Raw genomic sequence first — 12,359 nt, forward strand, 5'->3', positions numbered from 1 at the left:
ATGCTGGGAGAAGCCCGGTGCTGGAGACAGCCTTATAGGATTAGACTTGCCAAATTGCAATAGCCTCTGTGCTCAGCTTGGATGGGGTGGAGTCTCAGTCTTGGCTTCCTGTCAGCCCCGCCCCTGCGCGCATGTGCGCTTTCAGTCCTCCGCCTTCCCCAGCTCGAGTCTCCGCCTGAGAGTCCAGACTCCCCCCACAAGAGCGTGGGTCCCCAGGGGCTCGCCTGGAACTGGGGTTCACTGCAGTCAGAACTGGGGCTCGGTGCAGTCAGAATCCTCTGACTCCCCTCCACTAGGGAAAGCCTGTGGCAACCCCCGCAGCCTTTGTGCGCACCGGCGCGGTGCGTGTGCGCACTTTCAGTCCTCCGCCTTCCCCGGCTCCTGAGTCTCCGCCCGAGAGTCCAGACTCCTCCTACAAGAGCATGGGTCCCCAGGGGCTCGCCTGGAACCGGGGTTCACTGCAGTCAGAACTGGGGCTCAGTCAGGATCCTCTGACTCCCTTTCACTAGGGAAAGCCTATGGCTACCTCCGCAGCCTTTGTGCGCACTGGCCCGTGTGCGCCTTCAGACTTCTGCCTTTCCCAGCTCGCGGTCCGAGGCTTCCTTCCCCCTTCCGCCAGAGGAAGTCAGCCAAGCTCTCAGCCGCCCTTCCTCTCTGCGCGCACAAAGCCCCTTTGCCGTACCTCCAATTCTCTGTGAGCTTTTCTCCTTCCTTCTAGTTGTAGAATTTTCACTCAGCCAGCTTTCCTGTGGTTCTGGATGGTGTCCGTTCTGTCTTTTAGTTGTAGTTTTGAAATTGTTGTGCGAGGCAGCAGTTTAGGTGTTTACCTATGCCGCCATCTTGGTTTCTCCCCCTTTTTGTTAAATTTATTCCAAATTATTTTTTTGATATTATAGTGAATGAAATTATTTTAATTTCATTATCAGAGTATCTACACTAATAAAAGAGTAAGATGCAAATCGAGCATACCTGTGTGACACCACCAGCCAATCAGGAGCGAGTATGCACATTAACACAACGAAGATGGCGGGTTAATTTGCATATGCAGGTGCTGAGTGGCTGGGGGAGGGGTGTGGGATGCTTGCATTGTCACCATGGCGACAACGCAGGCGTTCCGCACTGCCTCAGCCGCTGTGGGCCTCTGGGCAGCATGGGAAGGTGGAAAGGCAGCTCCAGCCCGAGCAAAGGCAGTGCCAGTAGCCAGGGGAAGGAAGGCTCATTCTTGCACGAATCTTTGTGCATCGGGCCTCTAGTTCACTGATAGGAATATACAGAAATATGTAGAAATACAACTTATTTTTTAATATTGATCTTGTATCTCACAACCTTGCTAAACTTGTTTATTCTAACAACTTTTTAGCAGGATTTTCTACACATAATATTATGTTACTTACAAATAAAGAGTATTATTTCTTCCTTTTCAATCCAAATGCCTCTAATTCCTTTTTTTGTGTGGCTCATTTCACTGGCTTCCAGTGCAGTATTAAATAAAAGTGACAAGAGTGGACATCTTAGCTTGTTCCCAATCTCAAGGGGAAAACATTCAGTTTTTCACCACATTATGAAGTTTTCTTAGATATTCTTCATCAAGTTAAGGACCTTGACTTCTGTTGCTAGTTCCCTCAGAATTTTTCCGATCATGAATGGGTAGTGGATTTTGTCAAACCCCTTTCTCCACCTATTACATGAGCATGTGCTTCTTTTCTTTTATTGAAATACTATGGTGTAGTTCTTTATAGGCTGTCCAAAAAATAGACTATGAGCCAAATCTGGCTCACAGGCCACAGTTTGCTGATTCCTGTACTATATAATTGGTGGGAAAAGTTTTAGAAGAATATGTATCAAAGCCTAAGCAATGAATATTTCAAAGGAGTGGCAGGTTTAATGAGTGGCATTAAATTTTTAAACAAATTTATAATACACATTTGTGTAGTATTTATGATTTTTAAAAGATAATGCCCATTAGAGATAAGGCTGAATTATGAAGTTTTAAGAATCTCAAATCCTTCCAGACTTTTTCTTCTTACCCAACCTTATATCTTTTCCTCAACTTACCAACAGTGTATCTCCAACTTCTCCATAAAGTAAAGGTCCCAGGATTCCTGATTCATATTGAATAGCCTCACGAGTTTTAAATGTTTCATTTGTGTATGCCATAAATCGGACTTTTCTGTACTTTCTACCAATCCGCTGAGGACCATTATTCAAATATAGACTTTTATAACTGCTGAACGAGAAACAAAAAGATGAGAGGTTGAAATGGAGAATTCTAGGGAGAGGACAGGTAGCTAAAATCCAACTCTAAAACAGCTGAATGATTTAACTGAGGAAAAGAGTTGGAAAAGTACATGCATCCTTAATACTTAGCTATTTTTTTAAATTAAAACTTTATTGTTGAAAGTATTACATGTCCCCTTCTTTCCCCCACTAACCCCTTCTAGCCTGCCCCAGCCCATCCCAGGCCTTCACCACCCTATTGTCTGTGTCCATGGGTCATGTATATATGCATACAAATTCTTTCGTTGATCACTTCCCACCTACCTACCCTCCCCCACCTTTCCTCTGAGATTCTGTATTCTGTTCTACGCTTTTATGTCTCTGGATCTAGTTTGTTCATCAGTTTGTTTTGTTCATTCGATTCCACGCAGGAGTGAGAGCATGTGATACTTGTCTTTCTCTGACTGGCTTATCTCGCTTAGCATAATACTTTCCAGGTCCCTCCATACATCCTTGATGCTTAGCTATTTTGGTTTCCAAACATATTAATGTCCTTGACATTTGATTTCATGCCTGCACCTACCCCAAATGTGGTTTGAAGATTTATTGTTTTGAATAACTAGGAAGAACCTTTTGAGTATTGGGAAGAGATAGTAGCAAGAGTCAAAAGGTGCTTACCTGTCATTGGGGGTAGGGACTGAGGGAGCATAGTCCCAGTCCTCCTCTTCAGCAGCAATATAGTGGACCCAAGTTTTAGGATGCTTCTTGGCAACTGAGCGGATTTGGATAAAGGGAGAAGAGTCGTCATCATCAAAGCTGACAACATCCATGTCAGAGTCATAAAAATCATCATCATCATCATCATATTCCTCTTTTTCATTATTTTTTTTCCGTAGTTGGGGTTCCTCTGGGCAGCTCTCCACTTTGACATAAGCTTCCATACCATCTGGAGTCAGACAAACAAAACCATGTCAAATTCCTACAAAACTTTCTTGCCTTAACTTCTATGACATCATTCTCTGTCATTAGGCCTTCAAGGCCCTCTCTCTTTTTTAAGAAAATATATTTTTTTTGATTTCCTAGAGGAAGGGAGAAAGAGAGAGATAGAAATAGAAACATCAATGATGAGAGAGAATCATTGATCAGCTGCCTCCTGCATGCCCTACATTTTCTCATAAATCATCTCTTCAGCTATGTATGACCTGCCATCTCTCCACAGTATCAAGGCCGAGTTAATGGGATCAGGCTGGAAAACCAATAATATACTGTCCTCCTCACTTTTGCCATTTCATTTATCCTGAACCCATCTTCCTTGCCTCTATCACAGGTATTGAACTAAAATGTCACCAATACTACAAGTACTCAAGCCCCCTTATACGCAAGGCAACATCTTTACTCTGACAGCTGGCAACCAGGGAATCTCAGTTGAGGTCTAACATAATCCTATACTGGACAGTGGACAGAAAATTTAATTAAAATAAGAGCTGGATACTTATCATTCTAGTTTTTAAGATCCACAAATATTACCATGTTGGTGCGAAGAGATATGGCAAAACAGTAGAAACTGGCCAAGGTCCATCAGGTGTGTCTGAGCAGTAAGGAAGGTTATTGGTGAGATCTCCAAGGAGGCCTGTCGATGGTTCCTCACAAGAAATGTGTGACCTTCAAGGAAAATTGAGTGCACTTCGGGGGTGGTGCCCATTCCAATCACATGCCAATAGACCAATTTCTTGTGACATCCAATCAGACCTGTAAAGTTGGAATAGGATAGCTATGGTCATGAAGTAGAGAAATTGCAATGGAAAACCTTTTCTAAGATAGGATGAACAGCCTGGCCGGTGTGGCTCAGTGGTTGAGCGTCGACCTATGAACCATTAGGTCACAGTTCAATTCCCAGTCAGGGCACATGCCCGGGTTGCGGGCTCAGCCAATGATTCTCTCATCGTTGATGTTTCTCTCTCCCTCCCTCATCATTCCACTTTGAGATCAATGAAAATATTTTTAAAAGTACAGGATGAACAAATTGACCTTATAAATTTTATTATCTTGACTTGAAACCAAACTTTCTAAGGACTCTGGGGTACTGTGAAAGCAACAGCTCTTGCCAGAGTCACGAATGATTGTCATGCTGCTAATTCCAATGGGTATTTTTTAGACTTCATTTGCACCTGTTGACCATTCATCCCTTCTTGTGATTCTCTCCTCCACTGGCCTCTATACCAACACCTCTCTGGGTTTTGTTCCCCTGTTGCTTAGACTGCTTCTTCTTCTGTCTCCTTCCCTGATCCCTCCTTCTCTAACTCACCCATTAAATGACAGATCACCTCAGTGCTCAGCTTTAGGCCTTATTCTCTTGTTGATCAATATTTTCTCCCGGATCAATATCATCCATTCTCATGGTGTTAATGATCATCTGATAACTCTCCTGTTTCAGACCTCTCCCATAACTCCAGACTCATACAATCGCCTTTTCAATATCTTCACCTGGATATTTCATAAAACCCACATATCCAAAATCAAATCTGAGATCTTTATTACCTCATCTTCTTTCAGAGCCTCATTTCAGTGATTGGTACTATCCTGCATTCAATTATGTGAGAGTTATTACTGTCTTCATTCTCACTTCTCACATCCAATCTTACACCAATTATGACAATGTGATTAATAACACTAATATTTACTGAGCACTTTATTTCAAGCACTGTCCAAAGGCTTTCCCAAGTTTTAACTCATTCACTCCTCACAATAACCCTATGAATGTAGAAATTACTATCATCACCCTTCCCTTAGAGGAGAGAAAACTGATGTCCAGGGAGGTTCTTTAACTTGCTCAAATTTGAACCCAAGCAGCTGTATTTTTAGATATCATACTAGGGCACAACTGTTTTCTATTTTGGCTCCTGGAGATTTCAAATATATCTGTTTTTCACTATCCTTACTACCCCAACTATCTTAAGCCAAGCTAGCTACCATTATCTCTTACCTGAACCACTGGAATAGCTTTGTTACAGGTCTTCCCACATCTGGTCATACTCCCTTCCAAGCTTTTCACTCACAAGGAACTTATGTGGTATGTTTGCATTTCAGATCTGATTATAGTATGCTTCAGCCCAAAACCATTCAGTGACTCCCATTCCATATAGAATCAAGTCCAAACTCTCTAGGAAGGCCTAGAAATTGCTGAATGGCTGGATCCCTGTACCTCTCCAGTCTCATCTCTTGGTTTGTAATTTTGTGTTTATTATTATTTGATTATAACATGTCTGCCTATTATGCTACTAGAGGCCCAGTGCATGAATTCGTGCACAGGTGGGGTCCGGCCCACCTGCCCCACTTGGGGCCGATTGGGCGGGCCGGCCAGGGGGAGGGGCTGTGGGTGGTTGGCTGGCCTGCCCTGCCCCCAATGGGGGGGCGGGTCAATTGGGGGCGGGGCCAGTTGGGGTGAGGGGCTGTGGGCAATTGGCCGGCCGGCCCCACCCTAGATTGGGATGGGGGGGCTTATCAGGGGTGGGGCCAGCCTGGGGGAGGGGCCGCAGGCAGTTGGCCAGCGGCCCCGCTCCCTGGCCAAACACCCAGTCAAAGGGACAATTTGCATATTAGCCTTTTATTATATAGAATAAGCTATATGAGAGCAGGGACTTGCATGATTTGAAAATTCTTTTCTAATTCTAAAATCATGTATTCATGATAGAATTATTGGAAATACAGTAAAGAATTAAGAAAATACCTGTCCTCGTCCTTTATTATTTTCTTGTGTTTCTAAATTTTCCATTTTCCTCTTTCTTGGCTTACATTCTAGTTTTACTTAATATATCTTTAATGGCTTCTAAGGACTACCATTTCTAAAAATGTCTTTATTCTTCCCCCAATGCTGATTTATAGTTTGGCTATGAACTCTAGGTTGAAAACGACTTTTACCTTAGAACTTTAAAGTACTGCTTCATTATATTGCCAATCTAATTCTCATGTCTTTGTATGTGACTGTTTCTCCCAGGTCTCTGTGTTCTTGGAATTCCACAATAATAATTTTGTGTTGGGACCTTTTTTATTTATTTATCCTGCTGTGAAATTTTAATACAAAGACTCAAATCTTTTTTATTCTTAACACATTCCTTTGATTTTTAAAATCTATATTTGAACATATTCTTAATCTCTTTTTTGGTTTTACTTTCTGAGAGATTTTTTTCTATTCGACCTACTTTCTATTTTGTATTTTGACCATTGTAGTCCTAATTTTGTGAGAATATTCATGTTTTGATTATTTTTTCATAGAATCCTATTATTACTTTATTAATGCAGGATCTTATAGAATCTTTAAAATATATATATATGTATATATATTGATTTCAGAGAGGAAGGGAGAGGGAGAGGGAGAAACATCAATGATGAGAGAGAATCATTGATTGGCTGCCTTCTGCACACCCCCTACTGGGGATCAAGCCTCCAACCTGCGCATGTGCCCTTGGCTGGAATCGAACCCAGGACCCTTCAATCCGCAGGCCAACACTCTATTCACTGAGCCAAACCAGCTAGGATGAACCTGAGGATTCTTCAGTGAGTGTGTACATACCTGGAAGAGACCGGTTTACATAGCCATTGATTGTGTGCATTTCAGTCCGGGGCCGAGCAGATGCAGGATCCGTATCCTGTGTGGAGGACTCATATGTTTCTGAATGCCAACTTTTTCCTGATGAGAGAGGATGCAAATGTAGGGCCAACTGAGTGTCTGTCTCATGACTGACCCTCCTTTTCTTCTCCCCTCTCTCGCATGGGGCAAAGACTGCTCATACCTTAAGCATTTCTTCTTCTTTTTTTTTTTAAAAAATATTTTTATTCATTTCAGAAAGGAAGGAGAGGGAGAGAGAGATAGAAACATCGATGAGGAGAGAGAACATTGATTTCCAGTCAGGGCACATGCCTGGGGTGCAGGAGGCGGCTGATCAATGATTCTCTCTCATTGTTCATGTTTCTATATCTCTCTTCTTCTCCTTTCCTCTCTGAAATCAATAAAAATAAAGAAATAAGTAAGTAAATAAATACAAGTTAAGAGGTGAAGATAAAAGAAGGTATATTCATTGAAGCAGAGAGTAGAATGGTGGTTTCCAAGAGCTGGGGTGGGGAAAATGGGGAGATATTAGTCAAGGGTACAAACTTTCAGTTTTAAAATGAATAAGTTCTGGGGATATAAAGTACAGACATGATAATCATAGTTACTAAGAGTGTGCTGAACACTGGGAATACGCTAAGAGAGTAGATTTCACATACACTTGTTACACACAAATGGTCACTGTGAGGAGATGGATGTTAATTAGCTTGACTATAGTTAACTATTTCACTATATATATGTATGTAAAATCATCACCTTAAATACATACAATGTACAATTTTCACTAAAATTTTCTTAAGCAAAAAGTCCTTGTTTGTGGATTTAATGAGAGGGCTTAGGCTAACCTGTGACCCAGCTCCTGTATCTTCTTATATCAGCTGTCAATGAAATCAAGGGTGCATTTAGGGGTGGGGATTCATTGTCATTTCCACCTCCTTCATTTCTGAACAGTAAAGAAATTTATGATCTTTCTAGAATCACTTCCTCTGGACAATAGCAGTTCTCATCTCAAATATCAGAATAAATTAATGTATTTGCTTTCTTTCAGTTCAAAATTCAGAGTGCAGCTCACTAACCTTCATCAAATACAGCAAAAAGTAGTACAAATTCGTGTGTCCTTTCTTTGGCCAGACTCCCTGCAAAAGAAGCAAGGGCATTCATTGTATATTGAAAATCCTTTCCCAGCAATTTGACACTAGGAGGAGACATTACTTCATCAACAGCCTGAGAGTAGCACAGACGTAGTCCTGCCTCTTGTTAACTTTACCATAACATCATTTCTTTGGTGTGAGGTCTCCTATACCAATGCTTCTAAAATTATTTGGGTGCTCGCTTCGGCAGCACATATACTAAAATTGGAATGATACAGAGAAGATTAGCATGGCCCCTGCGCAAGGATGACACGCAAAGTCGTGAAGCGTTCCATATTTAAAAACAAACAAACAACTATTTGGGGTAAAGAACCTTTTTTTTTTTTCAAATTTCAAATTTCAAATTTGTTGCAGACCACGACTTTTGTAAAATGTAATAAAAATGAATTACTAGCCCAGCCGGCGTGGGTCAGTGGTTGAGCATCGACCTATGAACGAAGAGGTTGTGGTCCGATTCCCGGTTAGGGCACATGCCCGGGGTTGCAGGCTCTATCCCCAATATGAGGTGGGAAGAGATTAACTAAAGAACTTATATGCATATATGCATTACCTGTGGGACACAGACAATAGGGTGGTGAAGGCCTGGGACGGGGCGGGAACCAGGTGGAGGGAGGCAATGGGGGGAAAAAGAGGGACATCTGTAATAATCTCAACAATAAAGATTTAAAAAATAGATATATTTTTTAAAAAGATATATAAAATACAAGCCCATGTAATCATATTTTATATAGTATATACATATGTGTTCAGAGCAAATATAAGAGAAAAAGAAAAATTACAAAATGTGCCTATAAGCAATTAATATAGAGAATTTCTATTATGTTTAACATTTTTACTTCTGCAGTTGTAAATAAACAAAAAAGTTGTGCCGAAACTGGTTTGGCTCAGTGGATAGAGTGTCGGCTTGCGGACTGTAAGGGTCCCAGGTTCGATTCCGGTCAAGGGCATGTACCTTGGTTGCGGGCACATCCCCAGTAGGAGGTGTGCAGGAGGCAGCTGATCGATGTTTCTAACTCTCTATCCCTCTCCCTTCCTCTCTGTAAAAAATCAATAAAATATATTTAAAAATAAAAAAGTTGTGAGCAAAATAACAACTGTCTCTATTAAACACCTCAGTCACACTTTATTTTTTTTATTTTTTAAAATATATTTTATTGATTTTTTACAGAGAGGAAGGGAGAGGGATAGAGAGTTAGAAACATCGATGAGAGAGAAACATCTATCAGCTGCCTCCTACACACCCCCTACCGAGGATGTGCCTGCAACCAAGGTACCTGCCCTTGACCAGAATCGAACCTGGGACCCATGAGTCCACAGGCCGATGCTCTATCCACTGAGCCAAACTGGTTAGGGCCTCAGTCACACTTTAAATGAACACCATGTACACCAATATTTAGAATTGTTAATGTTAAAAATGAGCTTGCTTCATGCATTAATGGTTGAATTTGTTGGTTGTCTTTCTTAGCATTTCTTCATTTTGGGGGGAAGTTTTCTTTGAAGCCTTATTTTGAGTAGGAAGATTTTTGCTTATGATATTCTCCTTTTGTCTCTCTTGTACCCTGGATGCTTGGAAAGTAAAAGTTGGACAAACAAAGTAACTCACCTACACAATTTAAAATACAAGCAAAGTTATCTGAAAACACTTTAATTACTTTATTTTTAAAATTATCAAGTAGTGGCCCTAGCCGATTTGGCTCAGTGCAGTGGTCGGCAAACCGTGGCTCGCGAGCCACATGTGGCTCTTTGGCCCCTTGAGTGTGGCTCTTCCACAAAATACCACGGCCTGGGCGAGTCTATTTTGAAGAAGTGGCATTAGAAGAAGTTTAAGTTTAAAAAATTTGGCTCTCAAAAGAAATTTCAATTGTTGCACTGTTGATATTTGGCTCTGTTAACTAATGAGTTTGCTGACCACTGGCTCAATGGATAGAGAATCGGCCTATGGAATGAAGGGTCCCGGGTTTGATTCCGGTCAAGGACATGTACCTCGGCTGCAGGCTTGATCCCTGGCCCCTGTCGGGGCATGTGCAGGAGGCAACCAATTGATGTGTCTCTCTCACATCATTGTTTCTCTCTCCCTCTCTCCCCATGCCTTCCACTCTCTTGAAAAATCAATGGAAAAAATACCCTCAGGTGAGTATTAACAAAAAACAAAACAAAAAATGCATTGTGGCAACATAGGATGAACACCTGTTCCTCTAGGAAACTAGATTACGTTCCTTTTCACAGGCATGATGCTAGCAGGGGTCGGCAAACCCATTAGTCAACAGAGCCAAATATCAACAGTACAACGATTGAAATTTCTTTTGAGAGCCAAATTTTTTAAACTTAAACTTCTTCTAACGCCACTTCTTCAAAATAGACTCGCCCATGCCGTGCTATTTTGTGGAAGAGCCACACTCAAGGGGCCAAAGAGCCGCATGTGACTCGCGAGCCGCAGTTGGCCGACCACAGCGCTAGGGGAAAGGAACCTCTTTCAGAGTAAAGAACATAAATGTTATCTTTTATGGATAGACCCAGATGTTTGTATTTCCCTGCTTATTTCCTCTCAATCCTACCTTTCCTTACACTTACCTTCTCTACAAACCAGGAGGGTTCCAATGAGACCTGAATTCAGGTCTTTCACCAGGTCCACATGAGAAAAATAGGAGTAGGTGAGACATGGTGGGTCAGAGGCCATTGGGCCATTCTCCTTCAGGACCTCCCAGACATAGGTATGACTTTCACCAGGAATGACTTTATCATCTTCCTTCTCCCTTTGGCTGGTCTGATCCTCATATTCAGCACCTAAAGCAAGAATGCATAAAATTGTCATTTTTATGCCCATTGTCCACTCAGGGAAACATATCAAGTTTACTGTCACCAGTAGATTCTACACAAGCAACAGCCTTTCTGCATCTTTATTTGGAAGACTAATAAGCAGCAGCTATAGCTCGGCAAGCATGGCTCAGTTGTTGAGCGTCGACCTATGAACCAGGCAGTCACGGTTTGATTCCCGGTCAGGGCACGTGCCTGGGTTGTAGGCTCGATCCCCAGTGTGGAACATGCAGGAGACAGCTGGCCAGTGATTCTCTCTCATCATTGATGTTTCTATCTCTCTCTTCCTCTCCCTTCCTTTCTGAAATCAATAAAAAAAATGACAGGCATGCAAAGCCATAGAGCAGTGGTCGGCAAACTCATTAGTCAACAGAGCCAAATGTCAACAGTACAACGATTGAAATTTCTTTTGAGAGCCAAATTTTTTAAACTTAAACTATATAGGTAGGTACGTTGTTATTAACTTAATTAGGGTACTCCTAAGCTGGCCTTTGCTAAAAACTCAAGGGGCCAAAGAACCGCATGTGATACAAAACATATCAGTGGTCACCTGGGACTGGGGTTGGGAATGAGGCATGAACTTGAAAGAGAGAACTTCTTTAAGTGTCCTAAAGCTGGATTGTGTTGATGACTGCACAACTGTCTAAATTTACTAAAAGTCATCAAACTACCTTAAATGGGTGAATTTTGTGGTATCTAATTTGTACCTCAATAAAGCTACTTAAAAATGCTATGAGGTAGCTACCCACAAAAATCAATTGGAGATGGATCACAGACCTACATGTGAAGGGAAAAATAATAAAACTTCTAGAGGAAAGCATAGGAGACAATCTTCATGACTTTGGGATAGGCAAATGTCTTAATAAACAGGACACAACGCTCTAAAATAAAAGAAAAATGTGATAAATTTTTGTGTTTCATTAACTGTTGAATTTCCATGCTTCATTAACTTTAAGAACATGTGTTTATGAAAATAAAATTTAGTAAAAATTCAACCAACAGACTAGAAGACATGCAAATATTTATATGTCATTGGATTTGTATTTTGAATATTAAGTACCTCCACAAGTCGTTAAGAAAATAATAAACAACTCATTTGTTTTCAACAGGATAAACACTTAAACACTACATCAGATACTTTACAAAAGGATATGGGAAAAGTCAACAAACTCATAGAATGATATTCAACATCATCACTTGACAATCGGGGGCTCCCAGACTAGCATAAGAAGGTCAGGTGCTTCTTGATTATAACATCCTATATAATAAAACCCTAAAATGCAAATCAACCAAATGGTGGAATGACCGGTTGCTATGATGCACACTGACCACCAGGGGGCAGATGCTCAATACAGCAGCTGTCCCCTGGTGGTCAGTGTGCTCCCACAGGGGGAGCGCCGCTCAGCCAGAAACCAGGTTCACGGCTGGCGAGCACAGCAGTGGTGGCGGGGAGCCTCTCCTACATCTGCGGCAGCACTAAGGACCCCTGTTCGATGCTTTACTGCCTCTGTATCTATCTTTTTTTTCAACAGGTTATAATGTTCTTTATTATCCATAAATAAGTAAGATCA

At 41.5% G+C, this 12,359-nt stretch overlaps 1 protein-coding gene across 1 annotated transcript in view; it reads right to left on the minus strand.

Annotated features, from left to right (window-relative positions):
- F8 (coagulation factor VIII) overlaps positions 1-12,359 on the minus strand; it is a 101,933-nt gene that overhangs the window by 52,870 nt on the left and 36,704 nt on the right. Inside the window, exons 6-11 of the mRNA XM_080653299.1 lie at positions 10,546-10,758; positions 7,900-7,959; positions 6,788-6,904; positions 3,745-3,966; positions 2,896-3,163; positions 2,056-2,227 (exon numbers count right to left, since the gene is read on the minus strand). Coding sequence (XP_080509425.1) covers positions 2,056-2,227; positions 2,896-3,163; positions 3,745-3,966; positions 6,788-6,904; positions 7,900-7,959; positions 10,546-10,758 — 1,052 coding nt within the window. The remainder of the gene's footprint in view (positions 1-2,055; positions 2,228-2,895; positions 3,164-3,744; positions 3,967-6,787; positions 6,905-7,899; positions 7,960-10,545; positions 10,759-12,359) is intronic.

The sequence above is a fragment of the Plecotus auritus genome (assembly GCF_963455305.1).
Source record: "Plecotus auritus genome assembly, chromosome: X".
Taxonomy (NCBI): domain Eukaryota; kingdom Metazoa; phylum Chordata; class Mammalia; order Chiroptera; family Vespertilionidae; genus Plecotus; species Plecotus auritus.